The sequence below is a fragment of the Lissotriton vulgaris genome, chromosome 6 (genome assembly GCF_964263255.1).
Source record: "Lissotriton vulgaris chromosome 6, aLisVul1.2, whole genome shotgun sequence".
NCBI lineage: Eukaryota > Metazoa > Chordata > Amphibia > Caudata > Salamandridae > Lissotriton > Lissotriton vulgaris.
The window spans coordinates 1508617679-1508641337 of record NC_141694.1 but is presented as its reverse complement, the minus strand read 5'-3'; the positions used below and the strand labels follow the sequence as shown (position 1 = coordinate 1508641337).

The 23659-nt window shown below is 45.4% G+C and overlaps 1 protein-coding gene across 2 annotated transcripts in view; it reads left to right on the top strand.

Annotated features, from left to right (window-relative positions):
* Nucleotides 1-23659, top strand: part of TRMT6 (tRNA methyltransferase 6 non-catalytic subunit) — a 173979-nt gene that overhangs the window by 121132 nt on the left and 29188 nt on the right. For both annotated transcript variants that reach the window (XM_086927683.1, XM_086927684.1), the window contains exon 9: nucleotides 17288-17390. In XM_086927683.1, coding sequence (XP_086783809.1) covers nucleotides 17288-17390 — 103 coding nt within the window. The remainder of the gene's footprint in view (nucleotides 1-17287; nucleotides 17391-23659) is intronic.

The following is a 23659-nucleotide window of genomic DNA, read 5'->3' as shown; positions in this document are numbered from 1 at the left end:
AAAGGAGGCCGAGACATCCTCTGGAAGAGGATTTGCGGAGGTGTACACCCCCTCAAAGTATTCAACGAAGGACCCAACTATAGCCGCCGGGTCCGTCAGGGACAGACCGTCCTCACCCACCAGTTCTGGGACCACCCGGGACGCCAGTTCCCCTCTATCCAGCCACGCCAAGAGCTTGCCCGCCTTATCGCCCGAGTCATATATCCTGCCCTGCTGTTCCCTGCTCAAGGCCTTCGCTGCATCAGTGGTGGTCGCCCGGAGTTCGGACTGTTTAAGGGAGAGTGAGGTTCCGTGACGGTTCCGTGACGACTTGAACCCGTGTTTTCAAGTTTGTCGGAAATACATAATATTGGTATCAGTGAACCGCAAATGATCCATTTAGTATATCCTAGTGTTTTCGCTACGCTACGAGCAAGAGCACTCCTTCCATTGACATATTTCTGATATACCCACGGCATCCATCTTAGATCATGGCCGCCATTTTGTGTTTCCTTGCCCTCACATATGCAATAGCCTCTGATCATTTCATTCACTCCACTTTGATTAAGGACACGTAGCCTTAGCCGGAGATTCACCTCTTACATGACACGTGCACCTTAAACCAGATCACGCTGTAGCTGCATGACTCGACAAAGGCTGCCTCCTCTGCCCGAGGCCAGTCTTGCCAAACTGGTCTTCGTGTCCATTGTACCTGATCATGATTAGGCGGCCGAAGCCGGTAGCCTTGCCCATTTACGACCCACAAACATCCCTTATCCCACTTTTCTATCTTCCACACCTGGCTCTGTTTCTTTCTTTCTGAATCTTTATTAGGGGGAGGTAACGAACTTTACGATGAGGCGGTCCGGGTCCTGAAAGCAATATTGACAGGGGATTGTGATGAACTAGTGGGAACCCCTCTTCGTAGATGTTTGGTATCAGATTTTATCGACGGTTCCTGTGTAACGTCAAATATTTATTGTTTAGAGACACAAAGGTTTGGGAATGTACCGACATGTGAAATATTTGCCTAGAGCACAATTTTTAGTATATAAGGAGCAACCCACTTTGTACAAATCGAACAGGCTCCTAGTTTCTGCCCGTGCGTAGATTCTGTGACTTCTGTGTCCCTGCAGTAATAAACCTTTGGTCTTTGACGCCACCATCGAGAAGCCCGTGTTTCTGTTCATTTGTGCACCAAGGCAGGTGGAACTCCGGGGTCTTTGGGTGTTGTACCCTGACACCTCTGGACGGAACCAAAAAGTCCAGAACTCCAATTGGCGCCCAACGTGGGGGCGACGTCATTCGGTACCGGTCCAAAAGCCTGAAGAGTTCGAGAGGCTTCGTGTGAAGATTCCTGAGGGAGGCGCCCCACTTCATCGATCCCGGCATATCGCAAAAGTGGCCCAAAGTTCTCTTCCACGAGGGTTTCCCGTTCAGGACGGCTGCAGTGGGCCGTTGCCTTGACCGTCGCCCTGTCTTGGACCCGAAGTGGTGCAGTCCTTAGTACGGCGAAACGTGACGGGTTTCTCCTTGGTGACGTCTTCAGTGCCTCAGTTAAGTATTTAGTGATAGCTAGCTGGTTACTTTGTGAGGATTGTTAAAAATCCTTGATCGGTTCTTGGTTTGGTTTGGTTTTGTTAGATTATCATTGGTTGTTTTAGTTACGATAATCTATTTGGTTTAGTTTTGGGTATCGATACATCAGTTCGTTTTGGTAGGCCTAAGTTCTTGGTTCGAGTGCACATATTTGTTCCGTGTTTTGTTTGTTTTGTGTTCCGGACTGAAAATGGTAAGTCGGAAAATGTTGTCTTGTTTTAGTTGCAACAGTGACTCGCGATTGGAGGACTCTTGTCTGGTTCCTCCGATTGGGACTCCCCTATATGATTTATATTGTAAGTATGGCGTGGGTCCTATAACTTATAATGAGATATGGGTCCGCTATTGTAAGAAGGATGGTGTCCTTAGTTGGCCACTGCATGGTAGTTTTGAGCAAGAGATTCTCGACAATTTAGAAGCGAAATTGTTCAAGAAGAAAGCCCGGCCGGCAATGTTTGATTCCTTCCGTTATTGGCGGAAAGAATCCAAACAGAGAGAAATGAAAAGGTTGAAGAAAGAACAGAAAGAACAAGAAGGGTTAACTCTAGAGCAAGCGACTAAACAGTTGCAAGCTAACGAGTGTGAAAAGGTCATAGATGTAGCCATTAGAGAGCATAACCTAGCGATTGACAAGTGCTATCCTGCCTTGCCATCGAAAATGGCTAAGATATTGGAGGACTCCGAAAACGATCCTCTGCTGTCTTATCTGTTACGGTCACCTCCACCGTATGCACAAGGTGCTACGGCTCCGCTCGTCCCGAATGTTCAATTGCCGGTTGCTGGACAACCTGGTGCTCCTGCTCCTGTCCCTCAGAACCAAGTTCCTGTACTTCCTGTGGTGAATGTAAATGTTCCTACAGCTCCTCCTCTTCCTACACTGCCAACTCTTATACCTACCTCTGTACCTACTGCTCCAGAAGCTATTTTCCTCGATACTCCTACTGCTTCCTCATCTATTCCTACCTCCACTGCATTCTCTATGTCTGCGAGTGTACTAACTCCACTTTCTGTTCGTCGAAGAATCACTGATTCAGTTACTAATATGCTGTCTCCTATATATAAAACTCTGATTAAGACTCCTACTCCTGACTCTGTACAGAGACGGAGTCAGCTTCCTAGTACTGAGGAACGGGGAGTTTTAGACTCCACGGCTCTCAGATGGATTTCGAAGGGTAGAAGATATAGTACGAGAGATGTGTTAGACACATTTATGCAGTGGGGAGAACCAACGCAACGATACGTCTTTGATGAGATGTGCTCGTTGTTACGTGAAGAGATAGAAGAAGACGATGTCGAATCAGATTTGGAAGATTTAATTAGGGTTCAAAAGGAGTTTGCTGCTGGAATGATAGTGGGTGAGAAAATAAAGCGAGCGATGGAACTCATTTTAAGTTTTAGGAATGATCCATCTCTTCGTTCTCCGAGAGATTTAGAGAAAGGTAAAATGAAGCTAAGTCGCCAATATCCTATGAGGGAAGTTCCTCCAATCTGGCGCGAAGCAGTGCCACGTGATGATAATGCTGGTATTGCAGGTGCTCCAGCGCAGTTCCAACGAGTGTGGATACACATTCCATGGAAACGAGCAGAAGTGTTAGCAGTGAAGCAGGCCTTGCCAGATCCGCGTAAGAATCCAGCCGGATATTACAAGGAATTAACACAGACAGTTGAGGCTTGTATAATGAACTTAGCCGACATTGATATGTTATTTGGTAACGTAGTTCCGCAACCAGTGTGGGCTAAAATTCGTAGAGAGGATCATCAGGCTGCTTTAGGTGGTGATTGGGCAGCTATCACTGCAGCAGATGGTCAACAAATAGGTGGTGCGAAACCCGAACCTTTGATCGCTAATCTGCCAGGTAGAATAATTGATCTAATGAAGACTCTGATGCCAGCATTGCGTGTTAATTGGGACAAGTTGTCAGCATGTAGGCAAAAGAAAGACGAAAGTGTCTCGGACTTCTTCACGAGGTTCGAAGAGACTTTTGTGGATCATAGTGGCCAGGACATGAGTACAGAAGGAGGGCAAAGATTGTTTGTCGATAAATTTGTGCATAATTTGTTACCTGAATTATGCAATAAATTAAAAGACTCAGAAAGTGCGTGGGCTGTATCTACGACAGCGCAAATACTTGCGACTGCACAGTACTACGAAAATAGAGATAAAGAGGAAAAGGAAAAATCAGAAAAGAAAACGAAAGATTTAAAAACTAAAGTTCTTTTGCAGCAGGCGTATCCGCCTCGCACGAACCAGACTAATACGCAGCAGAACTCATACCAAAGGACAGATTATAGTACATCAAGACCTCAATATCAATGGAATCAATGCGCGTACTGCAAGAAAGAGGGTCACTATAAAAATGAATGTCCGATCCTAGCGCAAAATAATGCAGCAGCAGCTCAGAGAAGTCGTGGTGGTTTTGTGCAGAATTCTAGAGGACGAGGACGAGGTGCTATGCCTCCACAAACTAATGATCGTCCATCCAATCACTTTGATCAACGAAATGGACAATCTGTTCAGCAAAATAGATCTCAGCAATATCTTGTTGAAGATTATTGTGAAGTAGAAGAGGGTTTTCAACAAAATGGGTACTAGGACAGCCATGGACAGAGAGAGGGAGTAGTATCAGTTCCAGTGGATCAGAGTGGGCCTTATGTCGCAGTAGCAACATCAGGTGTAGTCGAACCGTTTCTGTTGGATACTGGTGCCGCAAAAAGTTCTATCATGCATGCGAAACTCCCTGGCGCACCTTTGTCTGGCTCAACAAATGTTTCCGTAGGTTTTTCAGGCGCCCCTGTGTACAATCCGATATCTGGTCCTTTGTCTATTTCTGTTGGACCGTGCCAATTGAAAGCACCCCTGATTTTGACGACAGGTTGTAATGAAAATCTGCTTGGTTTAGATTTGTTAAAACGACTATATGCGACATTGTACTGCTCTCCAGAAGGAGTACAGCTTACACTGGGTAAAAACATCACCTCTCCGATGTACTTGTCAATGGACGCACTCCCGCCGGAGCTCCGTTCACTCCCTGATTCTCTTTGGGCGACTGGTCCTAATGATGTAGGTCTCCTAGAAATTCCACCGTATGTAGTGACTTTGAAAGCAAATGTGAAATTTCCAAGAATTCCCCAGTATAAAATATCGAGTGAAGGTGAGCGTGCACTTTTATTGATTGTGCAAGACTTGATTAAGAAGGGTGTAGTTGAAGAAACTAGAGGAAATGTCTGTAACAGTCCTGTATTACCGATTCTGAAGCGAACTGACCCTACAAAACCTCCAGTTTATAGGTTTGTCATAGACCTTAGAGAAGTTAATAAGATTGTAATTCCGCAGTTTCCTGTAGTGCCAGACATTACTGCCTTGTTAACATTGATACCTGCTACAGCTACATGGTTCTCAGTTATAGACCTAAAGAATGCTTTCTTTAGCATTCCGATAGCCGAAGAGAGTAGGGATATTTTCGGCTTCTGTCTAGGAGGTCGCAGTTTCAGATTTAAACGCGCTCCACAAGGCTATTGTGAAAGTCCATCCATTTATAGTCAAGCTTTAAAAAGTCAGCTAGATTCTTTTGTCCTTCCTCCAGGTTCTGCCCTAGTACAATACGTAGACGATCTTTTAGTGGCTGCCGATGACAAGGAAACTTGCAAAGCAGCTACGATTTCGTTATTGCATCATTTGTCCAATTTGAATCATAAGGTGTCTCCTTCCAAGATGCAATACTGCTGCCAAGAAGTAACCTACCTAGGTCACCTCTTATCAAAGGAGGGAAGGAAGTTGACCCCAGAAAGAATAAAAGCAATTACGCAGATGAGTGTTCCACGCACACAGAGAGAAGTACGTGCCTTCCTAGGTATTACCTCTTACTGTAGGCAGTGGATCCCAAATTTTTCTCTTTTAGCAAAACCGTTGGTAGCTTTGACTGGGAAAAATGTTCCAAGTCCGGTGCCATGGTCTGATGAATGCCAAGAGAGTTTTACTGAATTACGAAAAGCATTGTGTTCAGCTCCTGTATTAGGTACACCTGATTACAGCAAGCCATTCACGCTCTACGTTCACGAAAGAGAAGGTTGCGCGTTGAGTGTTCTGACACAGAAATTTGGTGATAAACAACGCCCTTGTGCGTATTTTTCATCAACATTAGATCCGGTAGCCAGAGCGTTACCTAGTTGTTTGAGGGCTACAGCGGCAGCTGCAGCTTCCATTCGACAATCTGCTGGTTTGGTGATGAACAATATGCTAGTGGTCATGGTTCCTGATGCAGTGGATACACTCATGAACCGAACGAAGACTCAACACCTTACTAGTGCGAGATTATCTGGTTACGAGCTGACATTATTAGCGAGTCATATTCAGATCAAAAGATGCAATGTATTGAATCCAGCAACATTGTTGCCGACTGATCAAGAGTCGAGTGATTCTGAGCCACATGACTGTTATTTCAAAACGGAGGAAGAGACAAAAGGACGTATCGATTTAAAAGATACTCCCCTGTCCGACCCAGATGGTACGCTGTACGTGGACGGGTCATGTTTTAAATTGGAGAATGGTGATGTGACTGCTGCCTACGCGGTAACGACTTTGAAGACGATTGTGGAGACTGCAAGAGTGAGTCAGAATTCTGCCCAAGCTGCAGAATTAATAGCTCTAACGAGAGCGTGTGTTTTAGCTAAGGGAAAGAGAGTGAATGTGTTTACAGATAGTCAGTACGCATTTGGCGTGGCCCATAGTTTTGGCCGGTTGTGGAGAGAAAGAGGTTTCATTACGTCCCATGGGACTAAGATCCAACATGGTCAGCTAGTTAACGACTTGTTGGAATCTCTAACCTTGCCGACTGAAGTTGCGATTGTGAAGTGCAGTGCTCATAAAGCAATCACGGATGATGTTGGTCGTGGGAATTCCTTTGCTGATGAAACTGCTAAACAGACAGCTAGAGACACGATGAGTAGAATGTACGTTGCTACGTCTGCAAGATGGATTGCTGAGTCTGGAATGTGTGAGGACACTATGGAAAGTGTGAAAGAGATTCAGAAAGAAGCGACTGAGGAAGAGAAACGTGTATGGAGAGAAAGTACGGGCAAGTTGGACTCGAATGGATGTTGGATTGATTTGACAGAACAGCAGCGTTGGATGTTGCCTGATGCATATGTGCTTGCAGTAGTGACGATGGCGCATGGAGTGGCGCATATAAGTTCTAAAGGGATATGTAAGATGTTAGCTCCGGTTTGGAAGAATGAGGGAATCAGTAAGTGTGCAGAGAGAGTGGTGAAAAATTGTATGGTGTGCTTGATGCATAATCCTGGCAAGGGAACTCCAACTCCAGCTGGTCATTTCGCTCCTCCTTCCTGCCCCTTTGAAGTGATTCAGTTAGACTTCATTCACATGGAACGCTGCAACAATTTAAAATACGTCCTGGTGGTAGTTTGTGCTTTTTCCAGGTGGATAGAAGCATACCCATTAAAGGACAACACTGCCCTATCAACTGCCAAAATTCTTCTCAAGGAATTTTTTCCTAGGTTTGGAATGCCACGGATTGTATGGTCAGATAACGGAAGTGAGTTTATAGGGAAAGTTATGCAGAGTGTGTGTGCTGGTATAGGAGTGAAACAAAAATTCCACAGTGCAAACCATCCCCAATCTGCTGGTTTAATCGAGGGTTACAATGGCACTCTGAAGCTTAAGATAGCCAAAATACAAGCATCCACAGGTTTAGCCTGGCCAGACGCACTTCCTTTGGCCTTGTTATCAACGAGAGCAACAGTGCATTCTAGAATAGGGCTTTCTCCCTATGAGATTGTGTTTGGCCGCCCGGCAAATATCTGGGGTGTGCCAAGGCCTAAACAATTGTGCTCCATTGAATATCCTATGTTGATAGACTACCTTTACGACTTGACTGCTAAATTGAGTCTTATTCATCAACAGGTCTTCGATGCTTTGCCAAAACCTCCGGAGAGTCCAGGGCATCAGCTGAAACCCGGTGACCACGTGGTGGTCAGAAATTTTGCGAGGACAAAGAATCTTCAGCCTCGCTACATCGACCCCTTCCAGGTCCTACTGGCAACGAGGACAGCTGTACGTGTCGCTGGCCGTAAACATTGGATTCACGCCTCTCATGTAAAGCGTGTTCCTTTGCCGCTGCCTTACGACGACTGGGTGAAGAAGGGAATTGGTGCCTCCGAAGCTGAAACAACTCCGAAATTTGTCCCTTTCAGCGATGCCGATTTGATTACTGACACTTTGAAACTTGACTCTCCTCCTGAAAGGACTCCTTTGAACACTGAACATTTGTCTCCAGCATCACAAGAAACTTTGCTATCTGCGAACTTAAACTCTGCAACAGCTGCTAGTAATACACTATTTTCCGATCAGACAGTACCAGCGAAGAAAAGATACAACCTTAGAAGCCATAAAAAGGACAAATAAAGCAGGCAACTGCATACTGTGATTTTGATATATTTATATATATATTGAACTTTTGCCTTCAGCCAGGAAGTTTGCTATTGTTTATTGTTTTTAAAATTGCCTTGCCGTCTGGGTAGCCGTAGGGTCGTGGCTGTGTGCCTAGTTTGAATTTGCAGGGGTCTGACACAAGGTCGATCTTTCTGTTGGTTCTGGGAACTCCCAGGGCTGATAGAGGCATTTTCATCTACGTACACATCATCAGTGGTCGCGAGCGGATTGTAGAAGATGGAGCTTCCTGCGCTGCAACGAAAGAATGTGATTTACGTTCGCAGAAACAGACTTAATAGAATTCTTCACAGCAAATGTTTCTTGATGCAATGTGCCGTTACATTTTTGATTGTTTTAGCAACATTGGTGGGTGGAATCGTCTTTAGCATAAATTTGATTTTTGTGCCAGTTTCTACAGTACCTCCCCTTGATCCTGCTATTTCTACTGTTTCCTCTATACACTCTTTTCACTCGTTTCCGGAACATGAGCAAGCCAGACGCTCAGAATTCATCAACAACACTTTTGTACAGCTCTTGCACCAACACCAACTGGTAGTTAACACTACAGACTGCTGGGTATGTGGCTTGATACCTCACACTATGGATAAAGGTATTCCATATCTGGTTTTGCCTTACAGCTATAATGGATCATTTCAGGCCTTCCAAACCATCTTTGCTTATGCCCTAGAAACTTATCCTCCACGTCCACCACGTTCCACTAAATATAACTCTGCTAACAAAGCTTTAGTCCAGGGAATTATTGACATGGTCAAGGACGTCAATAATACTCCATCATACCCTAGAGACGAATTGCGAGTATATTTAAGTTGGAATACTTCAGAGTATCGCCTTAGTTTAGGAGAAAGCAAGCGTAAAAGCTCAACTCCAATCTGGGTCGTACCTCACCGAGGTCAGGTCTGTTTGCAAGGTAATGGGAGAAATCCGAGAGCTCAGCTAGGGAGGAGTGAGTGCGTAGAGACTTATGTGTTTCCAGCTAACTCTTCCCCTGCCTTTCTTACTGCTAGGGGTACCTATTTCATTTGTCGAGACAGAGCTTATACATGGTTGCCTGCCGACTTCTCAGGATCATGTTATATTGCTCGATTATTGCCTCCGACATACACTGCTTCACCTGATTACCACAGAATAAGAGTAGCGAGAGGTGTCTTCAGCAAGGAAGATACCGCTGGTCAGGAAGCTGGAGACTTCTTCAAAGGCTTCCTTCCGTTCTGGGGACCTATGGCCAATAGTAGAAACATACGTCAGCTAACACGGGTAGTTGAATCTACTATTACTGAAACTGCTGGTGCCCTTAGCAATCTGACAGCTGAGCTTCAGGCGGATAGGCTCATGACGTTGCAGAACCGTATGGTTCTAGACGTTATACTTGCAGATCGAGGTGGGGTATGCAGAATGATCCAATCGAGCTGCTGTGTCTTTATTCCTAATAATGCTCCAACAGTCTACGAGGCGATCTCTAAGTTGCACAAGATTTCGGACTCCATTCATGTAGACAAGGGAAACTGGTCCTTCATGGAGTGGTTTTGGACTCTGATCTCAGCGTGGGGATGGAAAGTTCTAATGGTCATTGGTGTCATCCTAGTATTCCTATTCTCATGTTGTCTGATTATCCAGTGTGGTCCTGCTCTGTGTAGTCTTTGTGCTACGACTTGTCTCAGAAAACCACCTGCGTTTGGAGAAAAGACACGAGAAAGGATGATGATACAACAACATGTCACTGACCTGATGAGCATAGAACTAGATTCTGACATAGACTGAGTAATTGCCTATGTAAGGGCAAAAGGAGGGTCTGAGGTTCCGTGACGGTTCCGTGACGACTTGAACCCGTGTTTTCAAGTTTGTCGGAAATACATAATATTGGTATCAGTGAACCGCAAATGATCCATTTAGTATATCCTAGTGTTTTCGCTACGCTACGAGCAAGAGCACTCCTTCCATTGACATATTTCTGATATACCCACGGCATCCATCTTAGATCATGGCCGCCATTTTGTGTTTCCTTGCCCTCACATATGCAATAGCCTCTGATCATTTCATTCACTCCACTTTGATTAAGGACACGTAGCCTTAGCCGGAGATTCACCTCTTACATGACACGTGCACCTTAAACCAGATCACGCTGTAGCTGCATGACTCGACAAAGGCTGCCTCCTCTGCCCGAGGCCAGTCTTGCCAAACTGGTCTTCGTGTCCATTGTACCTGATCATGATTAGGCGGCCGAAGCCGGTAGCCTTGCCCATTTACGACCCACAAACATCCCTTATCCCACTTTTCTATCTTCCACACCTGGCTCTGTTTCTTTCTTTCTGAATCTTTATTAGGGGGAGGTAACGAACTTTACGATGAGGCGGTCCGGGTCCTGAAAGCAATATTGACAGGGGATTGTGATGAACTAGTGGGAACCCCTCTTCGTAGATGTTTGGTATCAGATTTTATCGACGGTTCCTGTGTAACGTCAAATATTTATTGTTTAGAGACACAAAGGTTTGGGAATGTACCGACATGTGAAATATTTGCCTAGAGCACAATTTTTAGTATATAAGGAGCAACCCACTTTGTACAAATCGAACAGGCTCCTAGTTTCTGCCCGTGCGTAGATTCTGTGACTTCTGTGTCCCTGCAGTAATAAACCTTTGGTCTTTGACGCCACCATCGAGAAGCCCGTGTTTCTGTTCATTTGTGCACCAAGGCAGGTGGAACTCCGGGGTCTTTGGGTGTTGTACCCTGACACCTCTGGACGGAACCAAAAAGTCCAGAACTCCAAGAGAGCGTGAATCAAGTCGGGTGACGGATCCAGCTCCAGTTGGGCGCTCAGGTCAGCGAGTTCAGACTCCAGCCGCACCACGTCCTCATCCCGGCGGCGACGAGCCTCCGCAATCAGGGAGAAGGCCTCGCCACGAAGCACAGTTTTAAAGGCCTCCCAGAGGGAGACAGCGGAGTCAACGGAGCCAGTATTTTCGACAAAGTACCGGTCCATAGCTTTAGTCAGGAGAGCCCTGGTCTTCGGATCGCGAAAGTACCACGGGTTAATGGGAGCCACTCGCGAAGACGCGGGGATCTGGAAGTCAAAAGAGACCCAGACCGGGGAATGATCTGAAATGCCCCTAGCTAGGAGACGCGCGGTGGACACAGACTGCGCCTGGGCAGCCGGGGTGAGGACGTAGTCTATTCTAGAAAAGCTACCGTGGGCACCCGAGAGAAAAGTGTACTGCCGCTGGGTAGGATGTAACAATCGCCAGCAATCAACCATCCCCATGGAACTCAAGAAATCAGGCAGCCAAGATTGGGAAGGGCGAAGATCCCTGGATGGAAAGCGGTCCAACTCCCCCGAGACTACAGAGTTGAAGTCCCCACCCACCAGCAACAATCCCTCGGGGAGTCCCAAAATGGCGCCTCCCAGGTCCCTGAAAGTAGTCTCCTGCAGCCCCGGGGGAACATAAACCGAAACCAAAACTAGCGTGCGGCCCTCCCACTTGCCCACCAACGCCACGTATCTGCCTCTTTCATCAGCAAGTACAGACTCCACCTCCAACGGGAGGGACGTGCGCACCATGATGCCCACCCCTCTGGAGCCCGAGGAGAACCCTGAATGTGCCACCATTTTGTATCCCCGTCTATTCAAGGCCTTACAGGCATGTCCCACCAAGTGGGTCTCTTGTAGAAAAACTACATCAGGCGAACATCGCTTGAGCATCTGCAACACAACTCCCCTCTTAATACGGTCCCCCAACCCGTTAACATTCCAGCTCAACAAATTAAGAGATTTACCCCCCATCATCAAGGACGTTCCGCACCCCCTCCCCCACCCACAGCAGCGCCCACAGCAGTATCATTTCAGACCAGTAGTTCCTCAGCCAGAACAAAGAGTAAGACAAAGAAAAAGTACGAAAAAACACACCCCAACTACCCACCACCCTGCACCCCTGCATCAGACTATAATCCACCCCAACTAGCAGTGTGCCTGTCGCCCCTTAACTAACCTACAAGAAGCCCACTGAGGAGAAAGGAGACATCCCATCCCCCCCGTCATCCCCCATATTAATTACAAAAAGAGTCAAAATAATAGCAGCAGTGTCAAAAGCCGAAGTCCCTCACGGCAACCCAGCTCTCGGAAGGCAAGTAACCAAGCAATCATTCCCGTGCTTCCGCGCCTCCGGTGGTCTCCTCCGTCTGATCGGTCGGCTCATGTCGTTCCTGGGGCAGGGTATCAAGCCAGTGTCCCACCTCATCCGGGAAGTCAAAGAAGAAGGTCCGGTGGTCCCGCTCGATGCGAAGCTTGGCCGGATAGAGCATAGAGTAGCATAGGCCCATTTCCCTCAGTCTCCGTTTCACCCCCGTAAAGCTCTGGCGCTTTTTCTGAACAGCCTGGGTGAAATCCGGGAAGAAGTTCACATCAGAGTTCTGGAAGCGGAGAGGGCCCGCGGTCCTCGATGCTTGCAGGATAGCGTCTCTGTCCCTGTAATTGAACAACCTCGCGATGATGGGGCGAGGGGAGGCACCCGATTTCGGCGGCCCACCCGGGATCCTGTGGGCCCGTTCCACCGAAAAGAACTTGCTCAGGCCCCCCGGTGCCAAGTTCTTGACCACCAGTTCTTCCACAAAGAGCTCAGTCGAGCCTTCCTCGGCCTTTTCCAGTACACCGGTGATGCGAACATTCTGGCGCCGCGCGCGACCCTCGAACTCGTCCAGTCGACGCGCCAGCATTCCGTTAGCCATTTTCAGGTCGCGCACCTCCAACTGTATATCGGACACATCCGTGACCAGGCTGGAAGTCTTAAGGTCCAGCGATTTTACCCGGTCATTAGTTTTCCCGAGGTCGGTCCTGATGAGGTTTAACTCGATCTTCAGGGAGTCAACCTTGCTGGACAGTTCCTCGCGGAGAGTGTGCACCTCCGTCTTCACCCCCGATATCGCTCCCATGACGTCCCGAAGTGTTATCTCGGAGTCGTCCGGCGATTCATCTCTACCTGAGTCTTTAGCACGAACCACCAGTACCGGTGATCCCTTAGACTGGGAGAATCGCTCCGGAATGGTGGACTGGGACTGGGATGGTTTCCTGTTGAGCCGCTGAGATTTGCCCACGTCCGAGCCTCCCTTGCCCGCCATGTTGGCACTCTCGGGACGGGGGGACACCAGGGGCAAAAGAGTCCAGTGTAGTATGCCCAATGCACACAACGATATCTCCAAAGTCCAGTGCTGAGGCCGCCCAGCAAGGCACTCAAGGGTCAGAAGCATCCATCGGGATGAAGAAGCGTAGGCAGGGAGGTACCATGTGGAGACACCGCTGTACCCCACAGCGGTCGCCAGTGATGCGGGCGGAGCCTCCGGGATCCGTCGAGTTAACTGAGTCTAGGAATGTCCGATTTTCATTCCGAAAGCGGGTACCGCCTCAGGACCGGCTTAGCAACCGATTCCCACAATCGTGGGACAGGATGGATCACAGGATTATTGCGGAGGACCGGGAGGTCTTCGGAGCTCCGAGCTCACGCGGCCATCTTGGTTGGCAGCGAAGCTCCTCCGCCCTGAAATAGTTGTTTAAAGAAGCAGACACCATTTTTTCCTTCTCATAAATTTAAAAAGCATTCCTTTTCCTTAAAAACGATTTTCAAGTCATAATTTGAAAACACAGCACAGCTCCTATGTACAAGCACACCCTGTCAGTTCTAATACTTCACATTATCTCCAATTACAATTTCTCAAAGAAACAAAATCTTTTTGTAAAACACTTGACACAAAGCAACATTTTAAATACACAACTTTCTTCCTAATTTTCTCCCTAAAGCATACTAGTCTCTATCTAAATTAAATGAATCTTTACTCACTTTAGCAAATGCTTTTTGAATTTCAAAACAGTCTCAGACACACACCAATTTTTCTTTAGCAGAGCAAAGGGTATGCACTCCAGAGGCTGCAACCAACAATGGCACAGAAATGCTGTAATTCATCACACATATCTCTCAAGTCACCCAATCAAAACTCTTCCCTCACTTTTTTCAAATCAACACCCTTCCCCCCTCTGCCCTTTCTGCCTTTTTTCCATAGCAACTACCTCCTGAAAGACCTCTCATGTTTACAAGTTCACACAACAATGTTTCAAATGAACTCTGAACTCTCAGTACACCTGCTTATCCAGTGCAATGTTTCTTAAAATGATTTCTTCTTAACCATTCGAATTACATCTTTCAAAGAACACATCCATGCACCCTAACTTTCTGTTTTCAGCAATCAAAATCCACCAATCACTGCTACTGAATCATTAGCACTGAAACTCCACAGTTTTTTTCATTACAAACTCCTACTGTTTCAACTGCCAATCCATTCCCACACTTCATCTGACTGCAGCAGAACCTCCTCTCACCATGTTTTCTGTCTGGATTCTTGGACATAGCTACATCCACTGGGCTCACAGGTATGCTGATAACATAAATTTACACAACCTCAATTTACAAAATGTGGAAATCAAATGGATTGGCCAGAGAGGATTGAGGTGTCACCAATTGATACCATTGGTGAAAACCTATTTACATTTGCCAAACCCTGACCTCATAATAGTGCACTGTGGAGGAAATGATTTGGGCACTTTGACTGGGGTAGGTCTGGAAATGCTTTTAAAGGACACCTTTGAGCAATTGATGGCACTTTTTCCTCAAACTGCCTTGGTATATTCAAATATATGCTAAAGACAGAAATGGAGGTGGTCCAATCAATTTTGTCCACAAATTGAAGAAGCGAGGAAGCATGTAAATAAGTCTGTTTCAGCTTACATGAGAGACCATGGAATGGGCTCCATCTACAACAATAACTTGCGTTACTACATGCAAGATATCTACAGAGGAGATGGTGTGCACTTCTCAGATGAGGGGAACAGAGTTTTCATCCAGAATTTAAGACTGTGTATTGGTACCTACTTATAAGTACCTAAATCTTCCACAGACCCAAAAGCTCTTTTCAGAGCTACCCTAACTATGATCACTCTAAATAAATGTTAAATGTAACTTTTTTTTTTTTTTACTAATTTTCACGATTTACGCTTTCCGGAGTGCTACCCGGTTCGCGCACCGGGCGCTAACCGCGCGAAAATTTGAATTTTTTTCTTTCTTTTTTGGGCATATATGGGCCTCCTCATCAACCCTCACAAAACCTAGGGGGTTAGGATATGTCTCCCTTGCCCCCTTTTACACAATCCCAGCATTGTTTATCATCCATCTTGTGTCCAAATTAGACCTTAACGCAAGATGGCGGACTCCCGTTACGCTACCGGTAAGCTACCCGGTTCGCGTACCGGGTAGCGCTTCCACCGCGAAAAACCGAATTTTTTTTAAATTATTTTTTTTGCCCGCGGGGCCCTTTAATAGCCCCCACATCAATCGTAGGGGGTCAGGAGGGGGTCTACCTTGCCCCCTTTCATTCATTTCCCCCTTCGTTTATTTCCACCTCTTATCTCTCGATCCTACTGAGAGACAAGATGGCGGCCGCTCCGAACTGTTTAGAATGTTCACAGCCACTGTGGAGCCAATCCGCTTCTCCTCGCGAAGTTCCGTTACGCGTCTGGTACGCGAACCGGGGCGCTAACCGGGACGCTGTCACAGATATATATATTTTTTTGAACCTAAATTACTCAAAATCCATTGGAGCACATATCTTGAGACCTAGCAAAGGCACATCAGGCTACCAGTCCCTACAATTTTGCCAAGTTTAATAGAAATCCATTCAGCCGTTCGAGCTAAAAGTGAGTCCAACCGCCCTATGGAAAACTCAATGTTAAAAACACATTTTGGGACCCCCCTTTTTTCTCGGCCCCCACTTCACGAAAACCCCCCCAAACTTTCAGGGGACGCTCAGAAACAAAATGTGCCATTTTCCTGAAAATTTCAGCCAAATCCGTCCTTCAACGCCAAAGTTATTCAACATAGAATTTTCAGAAATCCCTATTCAAAAAAATCCTAACTATATATACCTACTAGCGACCGCCAGTAGGTAATATATATAATAATTTTCACATCCTCTATATTATCATGCCGAAGCCTAGCCAGGCCTCTATTGTGATAGCTCTGTCAAGCGACCAAAACAAATGGCATCATGTGTGATGAACTTAGCCTACAGAATGTGCCTACGAAGTGGTAGTGTAAGCAAAACTGAGTTAAAAGAATATTATCCTGCATGTGCACGCAAATAAATGTGTTTAAGGAGAGAAGGCAACTTAAGAATGTGAGCATGTAAAATGGTGTTTCTGAACTGGACCTTGTGTACCCATGTGACTGGGGAGGCAGATAACTGCCAAAACTTTGCCTCTATAATAACCCTTGCCCAAGGGGCTGCTTCCCAACATATAAAGTCCCTGGTGTCTAGTGAATTTCTGCCGGGCCTAAAAATATGGCTGAACTGCTTCCAGGAGCGGGGCAGAAAACAGCCAAAATATTGCCCCCATAATGGGGAGCGACCCTTGTCCAAGGGGCCTCGCCTCGATATATGACTAAAACCTCTGGTGTCTAGTGGCGTTTGCCCGATTTTGGGAGCAGATGGGCCTACAAATATGGCTGATTAAACAATGCCCACATTATTGGGAGCGACCATACACAAAAAATATATTTTACCCCAGAAAAAGCCCTGGTACTAGTGAGTGAATTCCAGCTGTATGATCACAGCCCCATACGCGATCACGCAGTAGGAATGCACTGCAAAAAGACACCGGGGTAAGGAATAAACTCTTTCCCTGTCCCCCTGGTGCCTCTTTGCACTTCCTGATACCTCCCTGGAGAAAAACTCACCTCCTTCTCTGCACATCGCTGAAAGCAAAAACCTTCCAGCTGCTCTGACGTCGGTGTGCACGTCAGTGTCATCAGATCGCTGGCGGAGTGGGCCGGGATGGCTGTAGAAGCGCTTCCACTGTCATCCCTGGTGGGGCCTAAAAAGAGACAGCCCACAGGGGGAGTGCCAGTGCTTCCTCGGAGGGTGGGTGCGGTTCCAAGAATTCATCGGCACGCATGGGGTTGATTCCCATTTTTATTCTTCTCGTTTTTGTAACTTGTGGCACAACAAAAGATTCTTACATCACTGCCACAAAGAATGTGTATCTAACTTATGAAGGTGAAACAGACAGAAGCATTTTTGCTCTTCATGAAATGCCAAAATTATTTTTCAGGTACCCATGACATCTTTTTGTTTGATATTTCAAAATGTTTACTACTTGAATGATACTTTAAATTACTTTTGGAAGTAACTGTGATATTTTTGTTGCAGGTTAATAATAGCCTGCAGATTCCATCCTACTCCGTTGCTACTTTCTTTATTAGAGCTAGTTGCTCCATCTCGACCTTTTGTTGTCTACTGCCAGTATAAGGAGGTAAGAAATTGCTTTGTTGTTCTCCCAGTATTTCCTTCCAGAATTCCTACATTTTAAGCACCGCCCACCCCCCGGTTTCCCCAGCTGAGTAAGCAATAGGTGTAGAGATTGCCCCTTAATATGGGCATTTTAGATGTTTCAGTGCACAATGGATTGCAGTACCTCTTGACTAGCTGACAAATTTGATGTTTGGTGCAATATGAAGAGTGTACTGGAGGTTCATGTTCTGCAAAGAGGAACTCTTGAGGACATGGGTAGGAAGGTGTGGATTGTAATTGGTCTGGGGTGACTGAACTCCTTCACGTTTTACACCCTCCACACCACAAAGTGGGCATGCATCTCCACCCATACTAACATCTAGAGGAACCTGCATCCGGACACACCTCACAGAGAGGAAACAACTGGAAGGAGAAAATAATTATGTGAGTGGCATATGAAAGAAGGCGGCTCAGCTTAGCGACACATACACAATGTGAATACAAAGATTTACAGAGAAGGAAGCTCTCGTGAGTTCAACGTGAAGTAACTCTTTGAGAGCACCTGGCTCACCTTATAAACTCATGGAGAGGGCTCTTGTTTTACATCTACTGCAACCTAGATAAACGTCGTCTTTTGAGAACAATAAAATAGGGCAATAGAGTAGAAATATGTAAGGCAAGGAATAGGTATATGATTTCCTTGAATAGAGCTAACATTGAATGGGATTTGAAGCAGTGGATTGAAATAACAGAAGCCTTTGAAATTGGGGGATCAAAAGGTTTTTTGGAAGCTGGTCACAGTTAGTACTCAAACTATTGACAACCACCTTTAAGCAGTAATAGCACTGGATAGATGGGTAGCACTTTTTGGAAGTTTATATAAAGAGTTGGACTATGAAAAAATACATAAAAGACCTCCAGTTGAGAAATTAGGTGGGACGCAGAGGAATTCTAATCCTATAGAAATTAGGCTACCTGCCAAAACTGATCATCTTTTACATGTTCTATTAGCTGAAACAGTCCTAGCACTAAAACAGATGAAGACGGTAAAAAGCCCCTGCGTTGAATTGACTTCCTGGCGACTTGTATCTATCCCAACCAGAGATTAGGTCCCCATATTTAATGGATAATGACATCCTAAAGTGTTAAACAATTCCCCCAACCTGGCATGGAGCTGTTATTATTCCTATCTACAAAAAGGTGAATAGAGATGCTCCCTCAAATTATAGGCTTATAAACCCGTTGGACAATTCACAAAAATGTTCTGTTGGCAGGTGCTGTCCAAACTCCATGGATGGATAGAGGAGAATAATATCCTCTAAGATGCACAAGCAGGCTTTAGGACCAAGGTTAGCACTCTCAACCTGGTCTTATGCTTCAAGATGTTATGTTGGAAATATGTCACATTAAGGCAAGACCATCTATATGTTGCTTTTATTGATTTTAAGAGCGGCATTTGGCCTGGGTCCGATGTAAAATGTCTCGGAAGTCCTGGTTGAATATGGAATCTAATCTACTTTGTATTTTGAGGGTCCTACATGCAGAAACCTATGCCAAGGTGAGATGAAATATGGCAGGGAACTTATCGGATATAATCTATATTGGACGAGGAATGGGACAAGGATGTCTCCATACTTCCACGCCTTTCAATTTTTATATCAGAGGAACTGACATATGGTTGGCTGAAAGTAGGCATGATGCCCCTAAATCTGCAGAAGTATCCCTTCTAATCCTAATGTCTGCTGAAGATACTCTCCTCATAGCAAGAACTTCTATGGGGCTGCAATCAGAACTAAATGCTTTTGTAGCTTTCTTTGAGAAAAGGGGCCTAGAATTAAAACCTACAAAATCAAATTGTATGACAATAAATTCCCATCGATCCTACAGAGGAAAGGTGACAATAGATGGGGTACGGAGCTACGTGAAACATGAAACCCTACTAAGGTTGAGAATACGTTCATCAGATCTCTTTTACCTGCATGTAAGTACGCCTATTTTACCATTGAGATTAGACTTGGCATTAAATCCTATACATTTGATTACCCTTTTTAAACCTTTGCTCTGTTGGATCAGACTTTGGTCCACTGAAGAGTTAGCACCTTACAGGGAGTCACTAAAGGAGCTGATATCCCTTGATAAATAAGTATGTACCCCCTGGCTGGATATAATAAGGAAACTTTCAGTTAGCATAGGACTGGGAGAAAAATGGAGTTCACCAGTACATAGAACTAAAGCAGATGTTCAGAAAGTAAAGCAAATGTACTGGGAGGAAGTGATGCAACAGACCTGGATAGATCAACTGGAAGTGAGCATATCTGGATTATTTTTGAACCACAAATGTTTTCAGAAGCTGGAGCCTAATATGGACAGAATTTTCCCCTTCCAAGCTAAATGTTTAGATGTACAATTTAGATGTGGCCTTCTGTCGCTGAGAACTCACACTTCAAAGTGGACTAATATACCTCCAAAATCTAAATATTGACCAAGCTACTCACAGATAGTAGAGACTGAAGTACATTTCTTATCCTGTTGCCCCACTATATGACAGCACGTAAGAAATTGATAATTGCCATCTGTAGACTTATGGGGTGAGGCATTATTGGGAGGCCGCAAGGATTTTCAAAAGTGACCCATGGGAAAAAATCGTTTTGTGGTCTCGAGGTTTCTTTATTGTGCATGGAATCAAAGAAGTAAGGCCCTACTTAACTCAACGCTTTGACTATCGATTAAGCTAGCTAAGTCATCAATGTATTAACAGCTGAATGTTTTTAAGTGTACTAAAGTGGAATTGTATGTTAAATTATTGCTTCAATTAATCAGTCAAGATAGGATGAAATGAATGATCTAGATATGAATGTATTTAATGTATATGTATAATAGTTTTAACTGATTGTAGCACTGACTTGAGATGATACCAGATTTATGCCTAGTTCTAATTATTATATATTTTTTTAATGTTCAGCAAATATAGGATTTTAAACCTTTAGTTTATGCAATTCTAATATGAATGTAAACCTTTCATAGCTTGATATCCAATATATTTTCTACACATCTACTGATTCTTCACCATATATCCCTTAATGGACTTGGACACTTGCTTGGAAGATCTGTACTAAAGACACCTTTTTGCGTTAAGAGATCCCCTCTAATTTAAGTTGTCTGCTTTGCCTGTAACTGTCTGTGTGTTCTACAACTAAATGTGTTTCATTTCCAGTCTACAGAGTGCTATGCCCAGGACAATGTCTCACTGTCCTACTCCTGTTCTTCTTCTTCTTTTTTTTTTTTCTCTTTCTTTTTTTATAACTGTCCTGCTCCTACCCATCTTTTTCCTCAATTCTGTCTTCCTGCTAATTATACATTTCTTACAGAAGTCCATGACATACACCATGGCTTGTATATGTGCTGCACATTTAACTGGGAGGGACATCTGGGCGAAATCGCCCAAAGACCATCATCTATACGAGAATGTACCACTGGAAGTCTGCAAAATGAGAAGTTTGGTTACTGATTAGTATTACTGGAGTGGGTTCTAAACGAGCAGAGGAGGCACAAAACGGAAGGCAGCAGAGGGTAGTGGACTGCAGGCAAGCTGTACAGGAAGTCTATCGCAGGTGGATCTGGCACGAGGACCTGCTGGGTCTCTTCAATCCCAGAAAGTCTGCAAAAGCACCCACTGCCACAGTAGTCCCTAGCACTGAAGGTGTTCGGTAGTAGCCGACTGGCCAGTCCTGTTTCTATGGCCATGTACAAGCAGGTCACCTGGTCTGCAACTAGCGTTTGCTCTGTAATACGCTTTAAAAGGGGGCACTTAACTCTCCTACCTTGCTTGGTTTCTTTGCCTCGTCATTTTTCATCCGCAAAGGATCGGAAGGATTTCTGTGTCTTTGCTGGTGTTTCCCGAGATAGCTGGAGTCTCGCTGCTCTTCTCTTCTCCACCTTGTTGTTTGGGGTCCGGTGGCCATCGGATCCCTTTACACGTTTCCTGCTGACGCCCCTTGGTTATTGTCCCCTGGCACTGCTTGTCGGTGATTTTGGGGGGGCCTTCATCTTTTTTCCCTGAGACCCTGAAAGATCACCGGGTCCTTGATTCGATACGCGGCTGCGTGTTGAATAGCTTTCTCGGAGCGGCCTTTTCCTGGACTTTGTTTCCGCTCCACGTTATTGTGTGAAGTTCGGGTGCAAATACGAACGCTGCAACATAGTGGTAGCATATTCCTTTCCCTTTTTGTTTATGTTTGTACCTCACTAAGTGGCCACTTACATATCGTTTTTCGGGAGTTTCCTATTATTCTTTTATCTACGACAATGGAGCGGGGTTTTTTTATGTCTATGCACTTTTTCCCCTTATGCTCTTTCTTGTTTATTGAGGGTGCATTTCTCTCGGACTACATGGACACTTCTCTCTCTCTCCGGATTCTATGAACATTTTGAGAACATTAGAGCCTGGAATCATTAGTCATACAACAGTCCTGAACTGGTAAGGGAGACCAATGTATGCGACAGTGCTTGTTTTTGTGCATGACCACAGAACCATAGTTAAGTTTGTGTGTCCCCATATACTCCGTGTTGAAGATTGTTCTTTATCTCCTTCTCCAGGTGCAGCTTCAGTGTTGTGCTATGCCCATAAGACTAGAACAGAGACGGAGTGAATAACTAGTGGATATCCGGTGTTGTCTTTTCCATATTCTTCCACCCTCTCCCAGCGCCCTAGTGAATTGTGCACTGTGTTATCAGTGCACGTCATAGGGGTGTGGGTAGTGGATTGGGAACATCCTCGCTCCTGCAGCGTTGGGCATAGCTTGGTGGTGAAAGGTGACAGAAAACCAAGCCCACAAATTAATACGCTGCCCGGGCGAGGATGGATGAGACGGGGAATCCGACGGGTAGGGATGATGGCCTTACATTACAGGATCTGATGGGGGCAGTTACATCTCTACAGTCACAAGTGCAGGACTTGAGGCAGGAGCTCAGTATTGTAAAGGCTAGAGATCAGACCAGGGGTCAGGGTCCCATAGTACAACCCGCCACCTTCCAGTTTGATAGGGGGGTTGGGCAGGGAGCTAGCGGAGGGACTCCTATAGCTGTAACTGTGATGACTCCTGTCCCTGTACCATTGGCTGCGCCAGAACGGTTTTCAGGTGTAATAAGTACAGTACGTTCATGAATCAGTGTCATCTGCATTTCATGTGTCGTCCTAATGCTTTCCCGGATGATTCCGCCAAGGTAGCATTTCATTTTGTACCTAGCCTGAACAGCAGCTTTGTGGGCAGTCCCATTGGTGGATAATGATGACCGCGTATTATACAACTATCAGGCCTTTAAGGACCAGATGCGAGGTTTGTTCGCTAAATCTTCCTTTATGCAGGCTAGCGATGTCGAATTGCTGAAATTGCGGCAGGTTAAGCAGGAATTGTTAACCTATATTTCCACATTCAATCGTCTGGTGTCAGAAACCCAGTGGCCAATGGCAAAAATAACTTCTCTGTTCTACCAGGGGTTGTGTGAGGATTTGAAAGATATCATATCTCAGGTCGTAGATCCTCCTGATGATTGTGTAGCCGCCATAGATTTGGTGGTAAAACTGAACCACCAGTTGTCGGAAAGGCGTGGGGAGCAGAATTGCTTTCAAGCTTTGCGAACAATGTTGTTAAAAAATGAAGGGAGATCCCCCGGCGAACGCAAGACAGGACCTGAACCTATGGAGATAGGTGGGGTTAGAGGCCCTTTGACAAGTGAAGAAAAAGGAAGAAGGCGAGAACTAAATCTGTGCTTGTATTGTGGGCGTGCAGGCCATTATGCTTGTGAATGTCCAGTGGCATTTATAGGTAAACAAGAGGGAACTATGAGTCAAGAGGAAAACAATGCTTTATATGAGGTAGCAGGGGTTGTACAGAGAGTGCTGCAGCATTTTACTATCTCTGTTTGTCTAGTGATTTCAAATAACAATAGAGCTACTGTTTCAGTGTTGCTTGATTCAGGAGCGACAGGCAATTTCATGGATATACAGTTGGCTGAGAAATTGATGGTCCCTTGTGTATATAAGGAAAACATTCAGAGCCTGTACGTGCTATTGATGGGACTGAATTGTCATCAGGATCAATAACCCGGCAAACAGAACCCTTGTGTTTGTGACAATGGTCACATAAACACAAGGGTTTATTTGTCTTAATTTGATTGATGCCCCTTCATCCGGGAGTCGTCACCAGTCTTCGAGCTCAAAGTCCTCAGGTAAGAGGCACAAGAATTCGACTAGGCGTCCTCGCTGTTACGACTCCCCCTCCTCCCCCGACG